The sequence below is a fragment of the Pogonomyrmex barbatus genome, unplaced genomic scaffold, assembly GCF_055798465.1.
Source record: "Pogonomyrmex barbatus isolate J1 unplaced genomic scaffold, ASM5579846v1 scaffold9, whole genome shotgun sequence".
In the NCBI taxonomy this organism is placed as follows: Eukaryota; Metazoa; Arthropoda; class Insecta; order Hymenoptera; family Formicidae; genus Pogonomyrmex; species Pogonomyrmex barbatus.
In genome coordinates, this window is record NW_028297193.1 from 2,972,609 (window position 1) to 2,995,784 (window position 23,176).

The 23,176-nt window shown below is 31.1% G+C and overlaps 1 protein-coding gene across 2 annotated transcripts; it reads left to right on the top strand.

The window, feature by feature from the left end:
- The first annotated feature begins 3,193 nt into the window (after positions 1 to 3,193).
- On the top strand, positions 3,194 to 23,170 carry LOC105433233 (1-phosphatidylinositol 4,5-bisphosphate phosphodiesterase). Of its 2 annotated transcripts, none has more exons than XM_011648416.3 (20): positions 3,194 to 3,461; positions 10,922 to 10,976; positions 12,838 to 13,066; positions 13,199 to 13,258; positions 13,460 to 13,594; positions 14,516 to 14,595; positions 15,027 to 15,162; positions 15,245 to 15,345; positions 15,585 to 15,751; positions 16,082 to 16,292; positions 16,874 to 17,132; positions 17,449 to 17,649; positions 17,763 to 17,961; positions 18,120 to 18,277; positions 18,355 to 18,561; positions 19,152 to 19,524; positions 19,864 to 20,034; positions 20,107 to 20,284; positions 20,610 to 21,060; positions 22,206 to 23,170. In XM_011648416.3, the coding sequence occupies exons 3-20, from the start codon at positions 12,896 to 12,898 to the stop codon at positions 22,275 to 22,277; spliced, it is 3,330 nt and encodes a 1,109-aa protein (XP_011646718.2). In that variant the 5' UTR covers positions 3,194 to 3,461; positions 10,922 to 10,976; positions 12,838 to 12,895; the 3' UTR covers positions 22,278 to 23,170. The 2 variants fall into 2 exon arrangements, with proteins under 2 accessions (XP_011646718.2, XP_011646737.2); XM_011648435.3 differs by having other exon boundaries at positions 17,449 to 17,643.
- Positions 23,171 to 23,176: the final 6 nt, after the last annotated feature.

The window sequence follows — 23,176 nt, forward strand, 5'->3', positions numbered from 1 at the left end:
AAAAAATAAGTGAAATTTGCAATCCATATGAAGATAATAATATTTAAATATTTATGTCTAAGGACATATTATCAAATTTTAATAAGACATATTTGTAATAATAAAATGCTCTTTAAAAATTTTAATATAAGTTTTACAGAAACATAAATCATAATTCAAATACACATTTTTATTTATAAATTAGTAAACATAAAAATAATCAAATATAATTATAATTTTAAATATTTTATATTTGTAATCTTTTAAGATAAAATTAATAGTGTAGTGTTGACCAGGAAATGTTAACGAATATAATTTTAATATTTTATAATAAACGATTTATTTCGCATATAGCTCAATTGTTTGCGTAAAACTTTTCAGTGTCAATATATAATAAAATCTGCGGTATTCTTATGAAAAAAACCGTTTTCTATTTCCATTTGTATATTCAATATATGTAAAAGAATATTTAAATTTTTTTTCTTTTTATTTACATTTTATATATTAAAAATGTTAAATCAGTCAACAAGAATTTAAAATAAGAAAAATATATTATAAAACATTGAATATTAAATATGAAACATTAATATAATTATAATTTTATAATAATATAATATGACAGAACATAATAAATCATTTACACAAAATATTTTATATATTTTCTTATATACTTTAATATATAAATAAAAATTATTACTTTGTATTATTAATTTTTTAATAATTTTAAACGTTTGTATTAAAAAAAATCATAAAATATATTGATAGATATAAAAAAAGGATATAAATGCATTGTGAAAAGATAACTATAAAAAAAATTGTATTTTGTCAATTACAAATTCTTTTTTATAACAAATTTATCTATTGTTATACGTTAAACGTATTCACACACACACACACACACACACACACACACATCATACACACATATATGTGTGTGTGTGTGTGTGTGTGTGTGTGTGTGTGTGTGTGTGTGTGTGTGTGTGTATAAAATAATTCAAAATTATTTGTAATTCTGTACATAAAATAATATATTTTTTATTTTTTATTATTTTGTAGATTTGGATAATAAATGTTAAAATATATACATACATAAATAAAAATAAATTATTAAATGCAAATTTTATAAACATGAACACACTGTGTTACCGACCTAATGTATCAGCTAATTTTCGTGGAAAGTCTCACAGAGAGCGTGGATATGTTATTCCTTGCTAGAGCAGTGGTTCGTAAGAGTAGAAGATAACGTTATCTTCTTTCAACAGATTTTAGTAATCATTAACATTTTATAAACTAAAGAAGAAAATATGATTATATATTAGTATATATGATTATATATTAGTATATACTAATTTATTCTAACATGCACACATTAAATTTTAATTTAATTTTAATTTCAGTTGTTTTTAGCTTTATTTTAATGCAAAAAATTCATTACAATTTTTATTTATAATTTACCTAAACATAAATAAAAACTTTTGCCTATTTTTAATTTATTAATTACATTGTAACTTTTTTCTCACTCCCTTGCAAATGAAGCAAATGTAAGATACAATCAACACAAATTTTCAAGCAAATGTCAAAAGTGCAAACTCGCAATGTTTATTAAAAACTTTCGCTAAAGCTCTTAATAAAAGACAACGCATTGCAGTTACATCTAATTCCGCATTGCACTGATGAAAGCCGGTCGTGTTTCGCATCATATTACTGTATCCAATATGTTACTCCTGTTATCTTCATTATTAGTACATTTTTAAGATAGAATGTTTATTTACATATTTGTCTGTATCAGCAAAGTGAGATATTTCTATGTGATGACTCACGAATTTATTCTATATCGGAACGCGATTGAGATGCTAATTATTAAGCATGCGCCTCTACTTATTTTTGCCTACATTTATCAAACTTGATACATGTCGAAATTTATTTATCAGCAAGTTAACTCCAGGTCAGTAATTATAACCGATACTCGCGGTTTGTTTTCTAATCTCTGTGCCTTTTTGCCGATCTATCTTAACATCGAACTTTATTCCGTTCCGTTTCCATCATGCGCGTGTTTGCAAAGTAAATAAAAGTTTATTGGGGCTTTCACTGATTAAATCGACTGTGTGATATAAATCGGAACAGTGTGTGTTAGCAACCGCGATAGTTTCGTGAGATGCACGTAGAAGTTTAAATTAAACATTTTTCATTTAAACTTCGCATCTCTGTAAATAATTTCCTTCGGTAATTAGAGAAAAGCAATTAATCTTTTCTTTCTAAACATACTTTGAAAAGTACGATAAATAATAGTTATTGTGTTAATATTGATATATAGTAATAATTAATATATAAATTAATTTTCTCCTGCTGATCATGATCGATAGGATTTCTTTCTTGAAATAATAAATTGGACTATAAAAATTATTATATTTCTTCTTGAAATAATATAATAATTTTATAAATAAATAATTATTCTGTTTCTATTATTCTATAAAGAAATAAACAATATTGGAAAGATAAAAATTGTCTATGGGATAAGATAAATGTTCTTACAATTATTATTACAGAATTTATCATAATTTTAAATATAATAAGAAGAAATGTTGATTCGTTGTAATACTTGGTATGTATAATAAACACAAAATATATAAAATAATCTAGTAGTTTTAACTAAAAAATAAAATAAAAATTTGTTCGTTCAATATAAGATTCAGTAAAATATTCGAATAAATTGTATATTCTAATAATTCGAAGAGAAGAAATATAAGATTTAACAGTTCAAGTTTTAATATAGTTCACGTCAAAATTCTTTTGAATTTTAGAATCCAAAAATTTTTAAACCCTTGAAAGTTGCGTCAAGGAAACTTTTTTCGTATAAATCCATTCCGAATAGGAATAATCAGTTTTTATTTCTTCTCTTCTCACCATTCATTATCTATCTTCATTTTATTCGAAAGTTTTGACTCAACACAATTTTCACAAATTTCAATCGTTTAATCTTCAGTTTCGAAACGGCCGAAAGTGTTTGGCTGTAGAAAGTTCGAACCGTTCGAGCCAGTTCGACCGCCGGAATATTCCGAGCATTACTTCTGGCGATACGATACATTCCACGCGTGTGATGTAATAACTTCAAAGGCGGCAGATCTCGTTCTTGCCGACAAGATGTAGAGGAAACTGAATGACGGTCACGAGCGGCACATGCGCGCAGGGGAAAAAGACGGTATCGAGCCAGACGGCTGGTTCACCCGTTAACAGAAACGGCAGCGTCAGTTTCTTCCATCGCGTCTGGAGGACGTCCGGCTCCGGAGCGTAATTTTACGCGCGTAGACGTCCGTGTCCAGCTGTTACTCTTACCTTTGCACTTTGAATTTTTCGCCGCACGCGTGTGTCCGCGGTGCTGATGTGCGCGCGGAGCTACGTCGGAGGATGAGATTGCCGCCGTCGTCGCTGCCGTTTTCGTCGTTCGACGAATAATTACGCGCGGGCGGGGAACCGATTCAGCGGTAAGACCGACGAATTCGCATCGTGAATTCTCCAGACAGACGTGCGAGACGAGGTATACGCGCGGACGCGCGCGCGCGCGCGCGCGCCCGCGTATACACGCGCACGCGTGTACAGACGACGTCTCATTGATGTTTCTGTGCGCGATCATGAGACGTGTCACGCGTGCCGCGCTCTTGCACGCGTATACAGGCCGCACCGGTTGAAATTTCGTTTCCGCACTTTTGCGTACCAGCGCGTGACATTTGACTTCCTATTCGCATTTCCGCGTTGCGCACATCTTCAAATTTTTGCTTTTGTTAGTAAAACTTCATTAGTTCTCTTTAAAATTCATATTTTTAAATTGTTTTTTACTCGACGCGATGAAGCACTCGCTTTTAACATTAAACAGTATTGGGCCCAACATTCCATCCATCGGGTCGTTCCGAATTAAGCGGTGCCTTGCTTCAACGCTCTATACGTAATTAATTTGCATATAAAGGGTGTATCATGAAGATTGAGCTTGGACGTGATGTATCAAAGGTATAATCGCTTCCTACTTGCGCAATATTATAACCGCTAATTACTCGGACCATTACGAAGGCGAGGACGCGTTTGCAATCCACTTTCTCTGGTCGTAATAGATTAAAACGCTCCAATGTGGGACTGTGACACCAGCGATATTATTAAAGCGATTCCCACGAGGGACGCATTGTTCGTTAAAAGGAATGGGTCAGTCATTCAACGATCAACCAGACGCACCGTGCACGCATGTATTCGCACGCGTAACGCCACGCCGACTCGCTCACACTGCGCTTTCTCTTTCTGCCTCTCTATCCTTCTCTTTTTCTCCTTGTACTTTTTCACCTTCCTTCGCTTCTCCGATGATCGCCGCTCGCCTGTGCGTGCTACCACACACGCTACGCATTTACGCGCCATCCGGCCTCACGTACACACACTCGCGCGAGTGGAGGAGCGACGACGACTTGCTAATTAGCAGCGCCGCGCTATCGCCGCGGGAGATAAGCCGTGAATAAGCCATGAGATACTAGATGTGCAAGATAGAGGCAGCATCGACGAATATCGGGACGTGACCCTGACTGCAGACTTCCCGAGGGAAGGATTTTCGAGGTCAAGGGAATCCGGAGGCGCCGCCTCGTCGTGCGCGAACATCATGGCATTTCCTCGCGAGGTCAGACCAGGTCGATTGTCCGTCCGACATCTGATTCTTTCTTTATCATCATCCAATCGCGAGTGTCGTATTCGCCGAAGTAAGACGTGTCACGACGTGCCATCTCTTTACATCCCTTCGTAATCTTGGCGCGATTGCTGAGAAAATCGAATAGCTCGAGTATCGCTGTAGCGCGTGTCTCAAATAGGCGCCAATTTCACAGGCACATTCTTCAGTTAAAATGGAGCAACAGTTCCAACGAGTCGTTTAATTTCTTCGAATGATGTGTATATCTCTATTTATATGTGCAAAAAATTCGCACATATCGATCATAAAATGCTACTTCTTATTCCTTTTTCCTTCTTGCATATATTGAGGATGTACGAAGAGTCAACGTTTATTTCAACAGCTTAACAATTGGAATAATTATATCACGAAATTTTTCTGTTATCTTCTGATTGCTTTGTGCATAATAAAAGAAACGCGACGTGATTCTTGGAATAATATCGACACGAAAAACGCAATAAGCTGGAAGGAAACTTTAATTACGCAATTGTTCAATTGAACGGTGATCTCACGAGAAACTTTATTGCGAAGCAAGTTTTATCCTCCGTTGGATTAAACGCAAAATTGTTAATCTTAAACGTAAGTTATTCGAATGTATACGTCGCAATTACAATTGCAATTGCAAGCCGCAAATTGAAAATTCGAATCTAAATCGTCCGAATATTTTGGAAAGTTTGAATCTATTTCTTGACATACTTGCGATCTTCCGGCGAGTTCTGTATCATGAGAGAAATGGGCTCGTAAATTTTAACGATAAATGATTACGAACTGCGAGTCATTGGAGTTTCTCTCGCGTTAACCACACGGAATGAAAACACGAGGCGAGTGAATTATGACCACAAACATATTGCATAACGCATTTTTCAGCTAGAAGCTATCTGTCATGTACTCGGAATCGTTGTATGGCCGATAGTAATAAGAAACATAATAACTAGCATTTAATAATAAAAATAGTTAATAATAACAAAGATATATGGTATTATTTGTATTGAGAAGCGTGATGATCTATGAAATGACCTGATTCAATTATCTTAGAATTATCAAAGAGAAAATATAACTTTCTTTTATGTATGACATGTTCTGAATGTATAACATGTAATATTAATTATTGAATAATTACTAAATTAATATATCTTTTCTTCTCGCAAATGTTAATTTGTGTATAATTTTTTAATTATAAAATTATAATTATAAAATCCTGCTATTTTATCTTTTTTCTTTTCGAGGACATTTGTATTCTTTCCTCTTTATCATTTTTTCTACTTTTTGTATATTCTCTATAATACATAAACATACACAATGTCTGTAGTTACATAATAAAAGTATATCTATTTAAAAACAGAGGAAGTCAGGTCATAAGCCTCATTTGTTTCTATTTTTCCTAAAGTGGTTATTAAATGCATTAAAGGATTGAGCGGTCAATGTCGCAATGGTATAATAATCTCTACAGCTCCGGAAGTAATATAATTATTGATCCGTATTAAACAATTCAATTATGGTAATTTAGAAATGAATTTTTTGTAAGAGATTTTGTTTAACTCTTGTGTTTTCTTCATTAATAATAAATTTTAGCTTCTTTAAGTGCCGATATTTTCTGCACTTTATTAATAATTTTGGATAGCAACATCTAAACATTAATTTTTAATAGTTCTTATATTCTTTAAAAATTAATATTATATTTTATGTAGTAATAAATAAGTATATAAAATTATTAAAAATATGACTATAAAATAATTCCCATTAATAATAAAAATTAGTTACGTAAATAACTCCTTGTTATATTCTAGAAAACAGATTAATTACAAAATAATACTGTAACAAATATATAATATGTTTCTTTCAACAAACAACAATTAGTAAAAAGTAAAAATTATTATGACAGATTATATTTACATTATGTATGATGAAAAAGCTTATTCTACGTTAAAAAGACCAAAATGAAATAAATAATGTGAAAATATATTCATATAACTAAGTTATATACGCATATGAGAGAAAGTCATTAAAATTTTCGCAAATTTGCGTTCATAATTGCATTAAATTTCTGGAAGTCAGAGCTTTTGTGTTAAATATCCTGTAATTATGGGTAATGAAGCATTATATTTGCCTGAAAGTTTCCTATGCTTATCGATGCAACAAAAGTTAAACGTGAGCAGCAACATGTGTGATGTATATTAGATAACATGTAGGACATTCACGAAATCATGTTTGATATATGAAGATTGACTGATTTATAATGATGCAATTTAATAAGGACAATTATTAGATAATTATTAGATAAAGCTGAGAGGAAAATAAATCTAAAAGATAATGTTACTGTGAGATTATGAATCAGTTTTTGTTTCTTCCATTACGAAATTACGCTACTTAATTTCTCTGCCGTCGTGCTAAATAAATGATTCATGCTCCAAAGACACACTATTTATCGTCTATGCTCCGAAATTATTTGTACTATACCGAGAATAGCTTTCAAAATTATAAGTTCAAAATTTTAAGAATGTTATATTATCAATTTCAAGAATGTTATATTATTTCAAAATTTACTTTGAAAAAGATATTACTTCTCAAACATTGCTTTTAAGTTAAATATTAGACAATAACGTACTTTGAGATTATTAATATCACCGATGTTTATCGATGATTAACTATGACCATACAGACCTATCTTAATCAAACCGATTTCTTATCTTCAGTTTTACTTTCATCCGCCATCTTAGTGTTCTCAATGCCGCGTTAACGAGCGGTGGAAATCGTGATAGTCATAAATTATAACGCATCGTTAATATGGTCGGCTCGTGGGAATGTGCAGGTTGTCGGGCGCTAAGAACATTTTCATCGTTTGCCGAAGAGAAGAGGCACAGCGGCGCGAATCATACATACGTTATAGTATTTTCGTAACGTTTCGTCTGTTTATGCGCCCCGTACACACACGGCTGTTTATATAGACACACGTTTGTATGCCCACTACCAGTTGTATATCTGCAAGATACACTTCGCTGGCCGATTACATGGAACATTTTACATGGAACATTTTACAGATACTCGCATTAATGGTCGGCATTCGCGCTTGCACTCGGCGCTTGAACATTCGAATATCTCTTCCAAAGTATACGAACACCATTATTATACCTCCTCACATCGCAATACATCCTTGCACCGCAATACTTTGCAATACTTTGCAATATTTCATGAAAGTTATTATTTCGTCCGCGATCAATTCGCAGTACACGCGAAACTGCGATGTCAGCCGATGATCAAATTGCAGTCTGACAAGTTGCAGTAGTCGAATTTCTTCTCTGTGAAATCAACAGTCACGATAAATTCGTTGCCGCGAGTAGAAACATCCGGGAAGATGTGGCTAATTCTCGGAAGTTGCGGTTGTTGATGTCGCAAATGGCAAGTTTTGGCAAGATTGAAAGTTTCCCATTGGAATCTCTGCGTTTATCTTTTCCAAAAACTTGTTTTATAGTCCTATCTCGTAATTTTGTGTATCTCTCTCTCTGTCTTTCCTTCTTCAACAAGTTATAGGTCAAGGTAATTAAAACTACAGAGTTGAATGTTATTCCTTCAATGTTTTCCTTTATACTGATACATACATACATACATACACAACTTGCCAAATTGATTTATATACTGAATGAAAAATAACTGTTTTTTTTTTGTATGTCAGGATTAATTTTTTTATTCTAATTTATTAAATATCATCACACATTTTTATAATAATAGTACTTGTGCATCTATATACTATAAAGAATATATTTGCAAAATGCAGTACTAAACAATTTTTATGTTGATGATAAAATGTGCAGGCCATCACTACAATATGAGCATTTTTATCTTCATATACCTCATTTATTAATGTTTACTCTTTCTCTCTTATGATTTTATGATTTGCAGCCATATCTACGTTATTACCAATACACAGAATTAGCATTTATAGTTTTCCTACACATATTCTTGCACTTGAGTCATTTTTAATTTTAAACTTTATTCAAAATGAAAATCTTAAAGATCTTATTACAATCTTAGCACTTAGTATCCCGGACGCTCTCCCGGAAATTCCCAAAGATAATTTTATCGTTGAAGTATCTTTAGATTTACGGATTGAAAATCATAGTTTGCTATATCTAATAATAGATCAAAATGCAAGTGTTTTGGATTTCGGAAACGCAATGACAATTTATTAGAACAAGAATATGTGTTATTGCCAAAATTTTTTAGAATATGAATATACTCTTACAAGAATACAACGTGATGTTACGTTGATTTCAAATATTTCTTATAAAATTATATTTTAATAATAAAGATAACATAAAATGCTATTGAAATATGAGAACGATAAGTATAAATAAATCTGTCAATGAACATTTATTATATTTTATAGAAAGAAAATTGTTATAGATTTTTTATGCTCACTATTGTAATATTGTGAAATTTGAGTTACAGAAACTTTTTTAGAGGACCAGTTATTTTCTACGCGTAACTGAGAGTTTGTCACAAATATTTTTATGATCGCGCTTAAAAATATGTACTTAATCGTAAGTGCCTTCTCATGTTGGCGCACGGTAACGGAATATGGCGTCCAGCAGCTTCCATTTCCTGATACACTAATTAAGATAAGTCGCGATAAACCTTGGGATATCCGTTGACGATATACATGTTGATATGAATATCTGCGATGCAGTTTTCAATAAAATGTAGAATTACTCTATATAAAATATTAATTTTTTTAATTGAACAATAATATGAAGCAAGGGATCTGAAATGCTGATATAAAAATAGATAAAATTAAAAACATATCTTTATATGTAAGTATGGAAAATGTTTGTAAGTTTGAAATATATATTTGAAATAAGTCTAACTTATGAAATAATTCAATACATTAATATTTATACGTCCTTTTTAAATTTATAAAATTATTATGTTTTTTTCTTTAAATTTGTAAAATTTTTTATTTTAATAATTATATATACTTTATATTATGACAAGGTTTAAATGATTAATATATTTTTTGTAAAAAATGATTTTAGAATTAAAAACAAGATTTTGCAATTCATCGATTTATTTTTAATTTATTCGGAAGACAAATGATTATGAGATGTACTGAAGTGGCCTTTACATAAACGCAACGAAATGCCACGTCATCTATTAATAAAAATCTTGGTAGTGATACGTTACTCGTTGTTGTTTTCTACCCTTCGCAATTACTTTGATGTATTTTTACTCTAGATAATAAGAAAGAATAATTATATGATCAGCAAAGTAGTCAACAACCATTTTAATTAATTCTACACACACACACACACACACACACACACACACACACACACACACACACACACACACACACTCTCTCTCTCTCTCTCTCTCTCTCTCTCTCTCTCTCTTTTTCTTTAAGAAAATATTTTAAGAAATTACAACAAAATATTTTTTAATTGTATTTTTGAAACTTTTAGATTACTTTATTTTTAATTTTTTTTCTTAATAGCTTAAAAAGATATTACAATTCCAATCTATGCGTAGTTTCATATATTTATGTATTTTGTTTCTATCACTTTTTCTTTTTCGTAAAAAAAATTCAGAAATAAATTTATTGCGCAGTAAGTTCATTTAATATGTTACAATCTTAGTTCTAATACGTATCTATTATTGCCGTCAATAAATTAACTTTCTTTAAGCCAGGAATACGAATGATAATAAAATCTATCTACGATATTACAATCAAGATGCAATATTGAACGAATAGGCTCAATGACATAAAGGTTATTATCTGGATTTTATATACTTCACTTAGTGTTACACATACGTAACCGATTACGTAAGTCTATCGTAATTATACAGAGATATTGATTGAATCGTAATTATACAGAGATATTGATTGAATCACTTAATTGAAGAGTAAAACTTATTTCAGAAAAGCACGTGTCTGACCGTAGATATAATTAACACTCTATTTAATAGAATAGAGAGCATAAAGGAAACGACTATGTGAAAAATAAATGAATTCTGGGATTCTAATTAAATATTTTTTTATATTTTTCGATATTTGGAAAAAAAGCATGAAGAAAATTTAGCTTTCATCGATTTCATAATTTTGGCATATCTATGCTTGCGGCATATATTTCTTAAATATTTTTGTACAATTAAGATTATCAGTTAAAAGTTATTCTAGTTGCTTAAATTAACATTTATATATTATATTATATTAACATTTATATTATATTTATATTAAATATTTTGTTGCAGGTGCAGCCGCGAGTTACAATGAACAAGTTAACTCGGAAAAGACGTTCTTAACATTGTAAGTACTCTCATTATTTTATGTACACTATATTATATGAAATAATAATATATAGCATAAAGTTTCCTTGATATGACTATTTTCACTCGACAACATTTAAGTGTATGTACTTCGTCCTACATACTGCAAGTTTGTCATAAAGGTTAAGCGGTGCAACGATGCTAAAAGATTCTTTGTACCGTGATGAACTATCGATTATCCAAAATCCAAAAGCCAATGATTCAAGCGAGAAACATCCTATGATACTAGACCTTTAAATGGATATATATTCTATTATTCGTATATTTCTAATACTGCGTACACTATACATTAAATGGAAGAAATCTTTATTTATATGGTTAAATTTAAAATTTTTAATATTTGAATATTACATATCTTTTTGAGTTTACATGGTGTAAGTAGCGAACACTGCACTATCATGATACACAAAAGATATTTATTTATATCATCAGAAGCGTTGCACATAATACTATATTGTGTGTAAAAAAATGAACTTGGCCATTTTCTTTAGATCATATAACAAGGCTTCTGTACAACAAAGTGTGCAATGACGTCTTTTCCCAATGTCATCTTTTTTCAATTTTCTATGCGAGAACTGAAGCCGTTCGTTCATTGTAATGTATTTTTTTCTATTTTAATTTCATTCTTCTAACTTCCATAAATAAAGTTAACTTTGAAAGCAATTCAAAAAGAAATAGGAGAATAGATTCCTGAATCTAAGAATAAATTCCTGAAAGAAGGAAAAAGAAAGAAGATACAGAAATGGATTTCCTTCAAGCTTTTTACATTAGCGAAAAGAAATGCTAATTAGAATAATTAGAACATTATGTAGATAAAAAAAGAGATATGCGTGAAATATTCTTTTTTCGAAAAATACAAGCAAGATAAAAAAATAGTTGGTCGCATTAATGATAACGAGTGTTATCAAAATAACAGAAGCAATAATGTATTATGCTTTTTCCTGTTTTGATTACACAGTACGCAGTTTTTTGTATGTGTTTTGAATTATAAAACAAGTCGAACATTATAATTATGATAATTTTTAAAAACAATTTTTTTTAATTATAATAAATCGTAATAAATCGTTAGGCATAATAAAAATGATTAAATTTTTGTCAACTCTGTATATTATTTATGAAATTTTCCTTTTTTTAAAATTTTTTAAAATAATTTTAGAAGTGGAATTTGCTTCATGTCATAGGCTGATAAATTAAAAGTCACAAAACCTTAATGCTTTATTTTGCAAAGAGGTTAATGCCCGATTAAGGTCCTGAAGGCTCTATTGAGATATTACGTATATGTGTTGCTTATCGTGAGCTACACAAGTCGGTTAATAATTAACTAACTAAAATATCCGGTTAAACGAGTTCTAAACTAGCAAATTACATGTCAGTGCGAAGTCCACTCGAGTTTTAGTTTTATTAGGTGTTTGTCAACAAGTTCAACTTATTCAATTATTGATAGTAATTTTTTAAAATTTAATTATATATGTTATGTGTTATATATCATATTTGCTTTATATAAGTAATTATTATTATAGATATTCGTACTTTTATGATAAACTGTGCATTAAATAAACATTAAATTTAGAGATACAACGTATATATAAAATATAAACTCCCTCAGATTTACGACATTATATTTAAACGTACCTCGCACGATTATACCAGGCAATCTTAATTCATAGGAACAATTTACAGATACGAGGAATGCGAGGTATTAAATGTCGGACTTCAAAGTCACGAACATAAAGCAGACATTATGCTCCCTGATTCGATACATTTGACGGAAACTAGTATAGGAAAGATGTCCGATGAAATCCCGGTGCTTTTAATGACGCGACACTGATCCTTGTTGACAGAACCGGAAGACGCCATATCTAGGCTGACTTTGCCGGAAGTTGGTGGAACATCGCGGAGATGACGAAGAAGTTCGAGTTCAACTGGCAGATCGAGGTGCCGGAAGCACTCCGTATCGGTTGCGTCTTCGATCGTTGGACGGAAGAAAAGGATAACACTGAAATCGAACTGAATTGCCTGTTCAAAGTCGACGAGTATGGTTTCTTTATTTATTGGCAGAGCGAAGGGAAGGTGAGGTTTCTAGTTTATTTGTCAATTTAAGCTTTTTCGCTCGTTTCGACAAAAGTGTCTCGAACACTCTTCACATCCCCTACGAATCCTGAATACATACTTTTATTTTTATCCTACTTCTCTCCCTTGCAGGACGGCGACGTTCTAGAGTTGTGTCAAGTGAGCGATATTAGAGCCGGAGGCATTCCTAAGGTAAAGTAATTGTTCCATTACTTCCAAGGGATCTCAAAATAGACTTTAGATCCATTAAAATTATCAATACAATTATACTTGCCAAAAATTAGTTTGCTAATCAAATTAAAAAAGAAAAGAAAGAAAGGAAAGAACATAGGAAAAGGAAAGAAAAGACGCAGTAATAATTGAAAGCTAATAAAACTGATGCATTTTAAACAGGACCCTAAGTTATTGGACAAGCTCAGCAAACATGGCGAACAGTTGGATGAGAAAAGTCTGACCATCTGTTCCGGTGTCGATTACACCAACATCAACTATCAGCACGTCGTATGTCCGGATCCTGCCACAGCCAAGGTAATACACATGTCGCACATTAATCGTGATAACGGCGGAAAGACGGCATCGACATGCCATTCGATTTCGGTCAAGTAAACTATTATTAGCGAGATATGACATTGCTGTAGCGTTTAGGATTATTATCGTTAATAGAATTATTGCTTTCTCACAATTTATCGCGGATATAAATAGCACAATATTATTATATCTATAATACTAGATTATAATTGTAATTGTAATACTAGATTATAATTGTAATATTAATTATTAAGATCTTTTCACAGATCTTTTCATAAATCTTTTTATGAAATCTTTTCTTCCTGCGATATGCAACAGCGTGACGTAAACGTCATGATTACGCAAAACTTTTCGATCGATTTACCTCTCATACTATTCTTTTATCTTTTACCATTACGCGCTTCCGTATCATTTTCAAGAGAATTTATCGCCAGTTTCCACTATAATGGGCAGGTGATAAGGAAATAGCATGAATGTGTCATACATGGTTCCGTATATCATATTACTATCGATTCCCTATCACGCCTTTATATATTCGCTGAATTGTTATCACGAAACTTGATAATTCAGTATCATTGAAACAATACACAGACTCTATGCTTAATTACTCACGATATTATCATGTAATATTTATTCGGTCTTTACATGAAGCTTATTTTTTTTTATTTTATTAAGAATTAGTAACACCTAACAGTTTGGCCACTTTTACATTAAATATGCTATAGCAGCAAGAATTTTGCTTGGACAGCAAAATTATTTCTCCCTGTAAATATAAATAACATTTATCTACTTGCAAACGTAGCAACACGATATCGACTGATAAGATAAGAATGCGGACTTTTTATCGCAATATATTTAACATATTCTCTCATTCCATAAAAAGAACAATCTATGATATTTTATTTGTCTATGTCGTCATAGGTATGGTTGGACGGCGTTCGATCGATTACGCACAACGTCAAAGCGAATAACGTTTGCCCGCTTACATGTCTGAAGAAACAGTGAGTTTGCCAATGCATTTATATACGCTTGCACTAATACATCTGTAAACAGTAATGTTTACCTTTATGAAATAATTAGCCATAAATGTGTTCCGCGACTGACATATGTAGCATAAACTTCGCATTCCTCTAATTCTTTTCTGACGCAAAAAGAGGGTATTTAATCTGCTGTAAATTAATAAGCAAATTTGAATTAACTCTCAGTAATTATTTTTTAGAAGTTAAGGGACATTAAAATTTTATTTTTCATAAATTTATATATTATTATTATTATATTTTTTTAACAAAATTTCTCTGGATTTTATGACTTAAAATTTACATGTTATAATTAAAGTAGATAATATTAAATTATATCAAACTACTCATTTTTTACTTGCATTTTAAAAAAATAACAGAATTGTGAATAAAGCAACGACTTTTGCACAATTTAGTTGGATGCGACTCAGGATGCTGGTGGATCCTAATGGAAAAGTTCCAGTGAAAGTGGTCGCGAGAACTTTCGCATCCGGTAAAACAGAAAAGCTCGTTTACCAATGTCTCTCTGAGTTAGGCCTACCCAGCGGAAAGGTATTTTAATAATTATCAGAATAAATCATTGATAATATTTTTATATCTTGTGAAAACATTGCAAAGTCTTTTTTATGCTTAGAACGACGTAATAGAACCCGACGATTTCACCTTCGACGCATTTTATGCGCTTTATCATAAAATATGTCCGAGGAATGACATAGAAGAATTGTTTCAATCGATGTGAGTATTTTTTGAAGAAAATTTAAATTTAAAACAATGCATTTAAATACATATTTTCTGTATAGGAAAAATGGTACTTTTTTTTTAATGGGAACTGTTAATTACTGAAAATTTAACATATATATATATTTTTACATTTTATTTTCTGTAATACTTTATAATTGAAATCAATTCTAACACAATGCAGACAGACTAAAAGTCTTATCATCGCAACTGTATATTTATCTTAAAAATTTTAGAACACAAGGTAAGGCCGATACAATTAATTTAGAGCAACTTATTACCTTCCTCAACGAAAAGCAAAGAGATCCAACCCTGAACGAAATTCTCTACCCACTTTATGACGAGAAACGGGCAATGGAGATCATCAATGATTATGAACAGAACGAAGTTGTGCGCAGTGAAAGTAAGAGCTTGATAAACAAATCATGTATCCTTCGAAGCGTTTGCTTCGAACAGTCGACCTTTCTAATATTAGATAAAATCGTTCGCGTTTCTGAAGTAAAAAGTATTGATTCCTTTGTAGATATTTCATTTGTCTTTTTACATGCTTGATATATTAGGATATTAAGATATCAAAGATTGATTAAACTTTAATGAAAGTGTAAAATTAAGTTGGCTTGTTCTATCGACTAAGTGTCGTTTAACTCAGCCTGTGACTGAAGGAATAATGAAGAATTAATAAAGCTTTATTTGTAGTTTTAAACGATTTTCTTTTACATATAACTGCTTTCAGAAACAATGACGAAGGACGGCTTTATAAGGTACCTGATGTCTGACGAGAACGCACCAGTTTTTCTCGACAGATTAGATGTTTATATGGATATGGACCAACCGCTGGCGCATTACTACATCAATTCGAGTCACAATACATACCTAAGTGGACGTCAATTCGGCGGAAAGAGCAGCGTTGAAATGTATAGACAAGTTTTACTCGCTGGATGCAGGTAAAAGATATGCTAGATATGCAAAATATGGAAATGATAATTATTTCCAATTTACGACGTGTATATACTGTGACAATTTTCAGTAATTGGTGTACATATTTATAGCTATATTGATTGCACCGGATTACCAACGTATATATTTGAATGCATAATATTACATTGTTACATTTATTTTCCATATATCTATTTATCTTTATTTCGAAATGATACATCCCAGACAGTCTGGTTTGTATTTTATAATAAATTATAACGTAATTTTAGAGATTAATAATCTTTATTTCTTCTTTATTACTTTATTATTACTTTTTATGGTTGGCTTAAGAATTACATTAAAGTAGATTTCTGTGATATTTCGATGATTAATTTTAATTTACTAATTTATTTAATTTACTCTATTATTTAATGTACTATATAGTACATTACTAGTACTATATATTTAATGTACTATAATAGTGAAATAATTATTACGCCATTACAAAGAAGAATTATTTCGTAATAATGGACAGCATGTATCTAATTATTAGATTTATGAAATTTTCTTCTTTCTGAATTTTTAGTTTTTTCTTTCAATATGAATTTAGGTGCGTTGAATTGGATTGTTGGGATGGCAAAGGAGAAGACGAGGAACCGATAATCACTCACGGCAAAGCCATGTGCACCGATATTCTATTCAGGGATGTTATATACGCGGTCAGAGACACAGCCTTCGTTACATCGGAATATCCAGTGATTCTCAGTTTCGAAAATCATTGTAGCAAGAAACAGCAATTCAAATTGGCCAAATATTGTGATGAAATTCTGGGTGATTTATTATTGAAGGAACCACTAAAAGAATATCCTGTAAGTTCTTGTATATTAAATAATTACATTATAACATATTACATAAGGCCACTTTTTAAACATGAACCATTTTAATGTATATTGTTAGTAGTTATTAAACTATATCATTATGATAAATTTTATAATATCAACATATGACATAAAAATATAAATGGAATTTCTTATGTTCTGATATACTTTGTTCCTTTTTAAGTATTTTTTTGTATCAAATTTGTGATTATGATAAACAAAATAATTATGCAAAATTTTATGATTTTTTTTGTATATATGATTTTTGTATGCATATGCATTTACGGTTTAAACATTATTAAAATAGCTGGAGCCAGGAGTACCGCTGCCACCGCCCAGTATGCTAAAACGCAAGATTCTTATTAAGAACAAACGCCTAAAGCCCGAAGTCGAGAAGCAGGAATTGGAGCTCTTCAAACAAGGCCAATTTGTGATTGAGGACGAGGTCAAGGAAGACGCCAGCGCGCCGCCTGCGGTCGCCGCCGTCGTAGAACAGCAACCGGTAAAGGTAACCTTCATTATGATCCTCAGGTTGAGCATGGTAGTGCCCTTCTACCTTCACCAAATTAAATGATTAAAGTTTCTTTCGGTAAAACGATGACAACTTTTTTTCAATTGCAGGAGGAAATTTCGGAATCTATAACGTCGTCAAGCATTCAACAGCAGCAATCTGGCACCGGTCCAATAGGCCTTGGAGAGAGCATAGAACTAGTAGCAGCTCAACCTTATACTGGAAGTACAACCAATGTACATCCGTGGCTGTCCTCCATGGTCAATTATGCACAACCTGTAAAATTTCCTGGTTTTGACGAGGCCGAAGGTTGGCAAAATTTTTGCATTTTTGGAAGAAAATTATACAGACATTGTACATATTTTTTATTAATTATGATTATACTTTATTTAATAAGTAGTGGCTAAAAGTTGTAATTGATATTATCGATTGATGGAATGCAATTTAAAAAGGAATTACTGTTTCAGAAAAGATTATCCATTACAATATGTCTTCCTTCGCGGAAACGGCTGGTTTGAATTATTTAAAAACTTCTGCCATTGAATTCGTAAATTATAACAAGCGGCAGATGAGTCGAATTTATCCTAAAGGTACACGAGCCGATTCTTCCAACTATATGCCGCAGGTAAAGCTTGTAGAGCGCAATTTGTGGAACAAGGAGCACGAAGAAAAGTTTCTAAATGATCGATCGTTGCGAAACAGGTCTTCTGGAACGCCGGTTGCCAAATGGTGTCACTGAACTTTCAAACCGCGGATCTGCCCATGCAACTGAATCAAGGCAAGTTCGAATACAACGGATCTTCGGGCTATTTATTGAAGCCGGATTTCATGAGACGTGCTGATAGAAGCTTCGATCCTTTTGCCGAGAGTCCCGTGGATGGAGTGATCGCCACACAGTGCAGTGTCCAGGTTCGTTTTCCTTTTTTGATTGAGGATATCTGCAACATTCGCGATATTAATATTTTCCTTTTCTCTATCTAAAAAATGGAACAGTTTGTATAATATAGTTAATGCAACTTTTATATATTCTTCTTGTCTTTATTATTAAATATATAATGTATGTAATATTTTAAAAATTTTTATACAATATTTAGCAAATTTAATTATACCGATAGATCTTATATATAACATTTACTTTTTAATTATAGTTAAGCTTAAACATTTTTTTGCACATCTTATTAAATCATTATCTTCAATGTAATATATCATTACTGTGCTATTTTTTTGTATTTTTAACATAGTTATTTAAAATTTTTTTCTAACTATATATTTTTCTTGCCAATGATAACAATAAAATTTTATAGAACGTGTGATTATAATTGTAAAAAATAACAAATATAAATTGTAACAACTATTTGTATCTGTAAAATTCCAAACAATATTCCAATGAAAATAAGATAAAATACAAAAAAAGAACTTTAAAAATATTTTATTCAAAATTAAAAATGTATCTTTATTATATTGTTACTGTTATTTACTATAACAATATTGCGACACAGGTGATAGCTGGCCAGTTCTTATCCGACAAGAAAGTCGGAACGTATGTTGAGGTCGAAATGTATGGCCTACCGACCGACACGATACGTAAAGAATTTCGTACAAGAGTAGTCCCCGCCAATGGTTTAAACCCCGTTTATAATGAAGAGCCTTTCCTCTTCAGAAAAGTCGTTCTACCAGATTTGGCTGCTTTGAGGTTTGCGGTATACGATGAGTCAAATGGCAAACTGTTAGGACAGAGAATCGTCCCTTTAGATGGTTTGCAGGCCGGATATCGGCACATAGCGTTGCGAACCGAAGCCAACTTTCCTATGTCTCTGCCTATGTTGTTTTGTAATATTGTAATAAAAATCTATGTGCCAGATGGTTTTGAAGGTATGATCGATATCAGTTAGATATCTTAGTCACATGATAAATAAGAAATTTATATCATTTATTCATGCCAATTGCTTACATTTAATTATTATATTAATAATTTTAGTAATAATTTTATAATAATTATAATAATTTTAATAAGTTATATAATAAGTTATATAATCAAAATTGTTTCTTGCTAATTGTGCTAAAACTATTAACTATTTTGTACATATTTTATTTTTCTTTTAATTTTATATTTCTTTGTATTTTTAATATAATAATAAATTTAAGATATATTTAAGTATATTTAAGATATAATTATACTTGATGAGAGCAATATACTCTTTATCTTTCCAGAATTTATGGATGCTTTGACAGCGCCGAGGGCATTCAGAAAATCGGAAAGCATGTCGCAAAATAAAATGCGTGGTTTGGGGATTGAAGAGAGTGATAGCAAAAACAATATGGATAACAAAAATAATATATTATCTCATCATCATCATCATCAAGAAGTATTGAAACCAAGAGGTTTGCAATTTGCAAAATACAGAAATTGCTAGTTAAGAACAATAGAAATACGTATTTCTTTTATTTCTACAGAGGAAATGAAGTTTGATTCCATTACTCTGGAAACTCTGAGACAAGAAAAGGGTTATCAAAAAGTATTACGGAAACAGCAGAAAGAACTGGAATCTTTGAAGAAGAGGCACCATAAGGAGAAATTGTCAATCCAAAAACAACATTGCGTTGCCATAGAAAAGATTTTTAAGGGAAAAAAGTTAGTCATTTCTCTAAATTCAAACTTATTTCAAATATACTTCTACATATATAATATAATAATACTTTTTATAAAAATATTTATCTAAATAATATATTTCATAATTCGCTTTTAATTTAGAAAACTTTCTCATTTAAAATATAAAAAGAAAATAACTTTTATAAACTTTCTTTGTAAAAAGGGAAGAATTAGATTACAATTTTTTATATTTTTTTGCATTAAGTTTAAATATTTGTCAGAATTTTGAAAGAAAGAATTTTTCTTCTCTAAAAAAGAAAATACTAAAATATTTTGAAAATACGGAAGATTCATGAAAATTTTACAGCAAAGCGGAGCTTTCGAGGGACCCCATTGTTCGCCGCGCCGTTTCTGAACAAACGACTCAGTGGTCGCGTCTCGCCGACAGGCAACGCCGAGAGGAACGCGATTTGGTCCGTGGACATCTGGAGGAGCGACGAGCACAGCTGTGCAAATTGTGCGTAGCCGCGCAGCTGGCACAGCAAAAGCAGCTGGCCGCACGTCACGATCGCGAGATGAAGGAAATTACTGCGCGGCAAGCGAGATTGTCGGTGGAGAGCGCCAAGGAAGTGATGAACGACAAGACCTTGAAAACGCGTGGGATCAAAGAAGGTAGACTCAGGGAGAAACAGCAGAATAATACGAAGAAGTTCTTGGAGGAACGCAAGATCGCGCAGATGATACAGAACAGAGAGAAGGAGAAACTAAAAGTGATTCACGAGAAGCAATTGGAGGAATTACAGAAGGATATGAATGCGGTAAGGCAACAGACTCTCGCTAGGCTAAACGTTTTTCCGATAGTATAACTTTGGACTTATGTAAAGCGTTTTCAGACAAAACAATACATTTGATATTTAATATGCTTATAATTGTAAGCAATTTGTGCGATCTGATATTGAATACCTGAGCACCCATTTCAACATTTAATTTAACATTCCATTGAACGATTGCTAGAAAATGACGAAAATGTTTTAGGTTTTTATATTTATATATTTAATAAGATATTAATAAAATATATTAATATAATGGAAAATATAACAGATTTGATAAAGTTGTTAAAAGATTTAATTTGTTATATGTTTTTATTTTATAGTTAAGTGAAATTTTATTTATTAAATGTTGAAACTAATTTTGTTCATCGTGTTTTTTACTTATTTTGTTATATGTGATCATTACATTTTACTTAATATTTTTATAATAAACTTATTCTCTTAAAATATTTTTTATTTTATTTTTCCTATTATTTGTTATATCTTATAAAAAATAAATTGTAAACAGTATATCTTGCTAATCTGAAGAAATAGGACAACTGTGCATTAGATTCAAAATATTTAAAATTTGAATAAATAGACTTTTAGAGAATTTTTGATAAGAAGTTTTATTTAATTATAATATAAAAGTTTTTAAATTGTGAAAAAACATTATTATATTTAATATTGACATTTCTTTAGTTAGTAATAATAATTTTGGCAATTGCATCAACATAATTACTTTACAGAAATGAATTTTGACCTTTGGGAGACAGAAATATTTGGACTTAAATAATACATAAAATTATTAATATATTATCTTTAATATTTTAAAAAGTTCTAAGAAGTATATACATACTTTGCTTTAAAATTAATCGTTATATGTATTATAATAAAATTATTATTTATTATGATACATATAACTAATGTTAATGTAAAATGAATAAATATAGCTCTTTTTCTATGAAATAAAATATTTTAAATTTAATAAAAAATTACAAGAAAACTATATAAATTAATTGATTTGAATAAATTAATTGATATAAGAATTTAATTTCTCTAAAAAAATTCTTTTACCTAACTTACAACATTTTAAATACAAAGTTTATCATTTTTTTAAATAATTTGTTTAGTCATACAGACAACTTTTTCAGATCATGGATATATACAAGAATGAAGACATGGATTACGAGCCAGCTAAGATGTTAGCTGAATTCTACGTGTGATGAGTGTCAGCCGAATTTTTCCATAATCTTTTCCTGTAGCGAGAAATGCGCGCTACGAAAGAGGACCGTTTTCAGACAATTTACTACTATCGTTAATTATACTTGAAATTGGGATCAAACTTCATTAGCTATCGTTCTTGTATCTATCGACAAATGTCGCATATTGTGAGAAAGATTAATATGCAACTACAGTAATATTTCTAATTCATTCAGTCAAGTATTTTTTTATAAACAGACATTTTATGTCTCCATAGTCTCTGAGTACCTAGACTAACGAGGGAGTCAATAAAACTAAAGTGATCTAGTCAAGTATTAAATATACACTTATACAGAACGTATATCATGATATCGCGGCCGATCACACGGTGTGATGCACCGCGCGATTCGACGAAGTGAATATTTTTCGATTGTTAATGCTATTGTCGAAGTCTATCAGAATGGGAGATATGTATGCGTGTGCGCGTATGCACGTGTGTGAGACTGTTGTCTATATTTGTGAATCGATGCCTAATGCTGAGAGGAAATTTCTCTGTTACCGTGATGATTCCTAGACCATATATACCTTAAGTTGAGAGATGCTCTCATGGACCTAGCCGATAATTCTCGTGACTGCTAATAATGACTAGAATATTAGAGTGTTAGAGAATCTCGAGTCCGTGTAATTTACAGCCGAAGGCTGTAATTTGCAGATCGAAGAAAACGGCTCTTACACGGCTCTTAAATGAGTGGTCATAGGATTGTAAATAAATTTCAAACGAGAGCCTAGTATAATGATTATCACGTTGTTGTTTTCATTATAACGTAATGTTATTTACATAAATTATTATATCATCCTATATATACATATATATCTATATTGGATATAAAGGACGAAATAAAAAAAATTACACAAATCAACG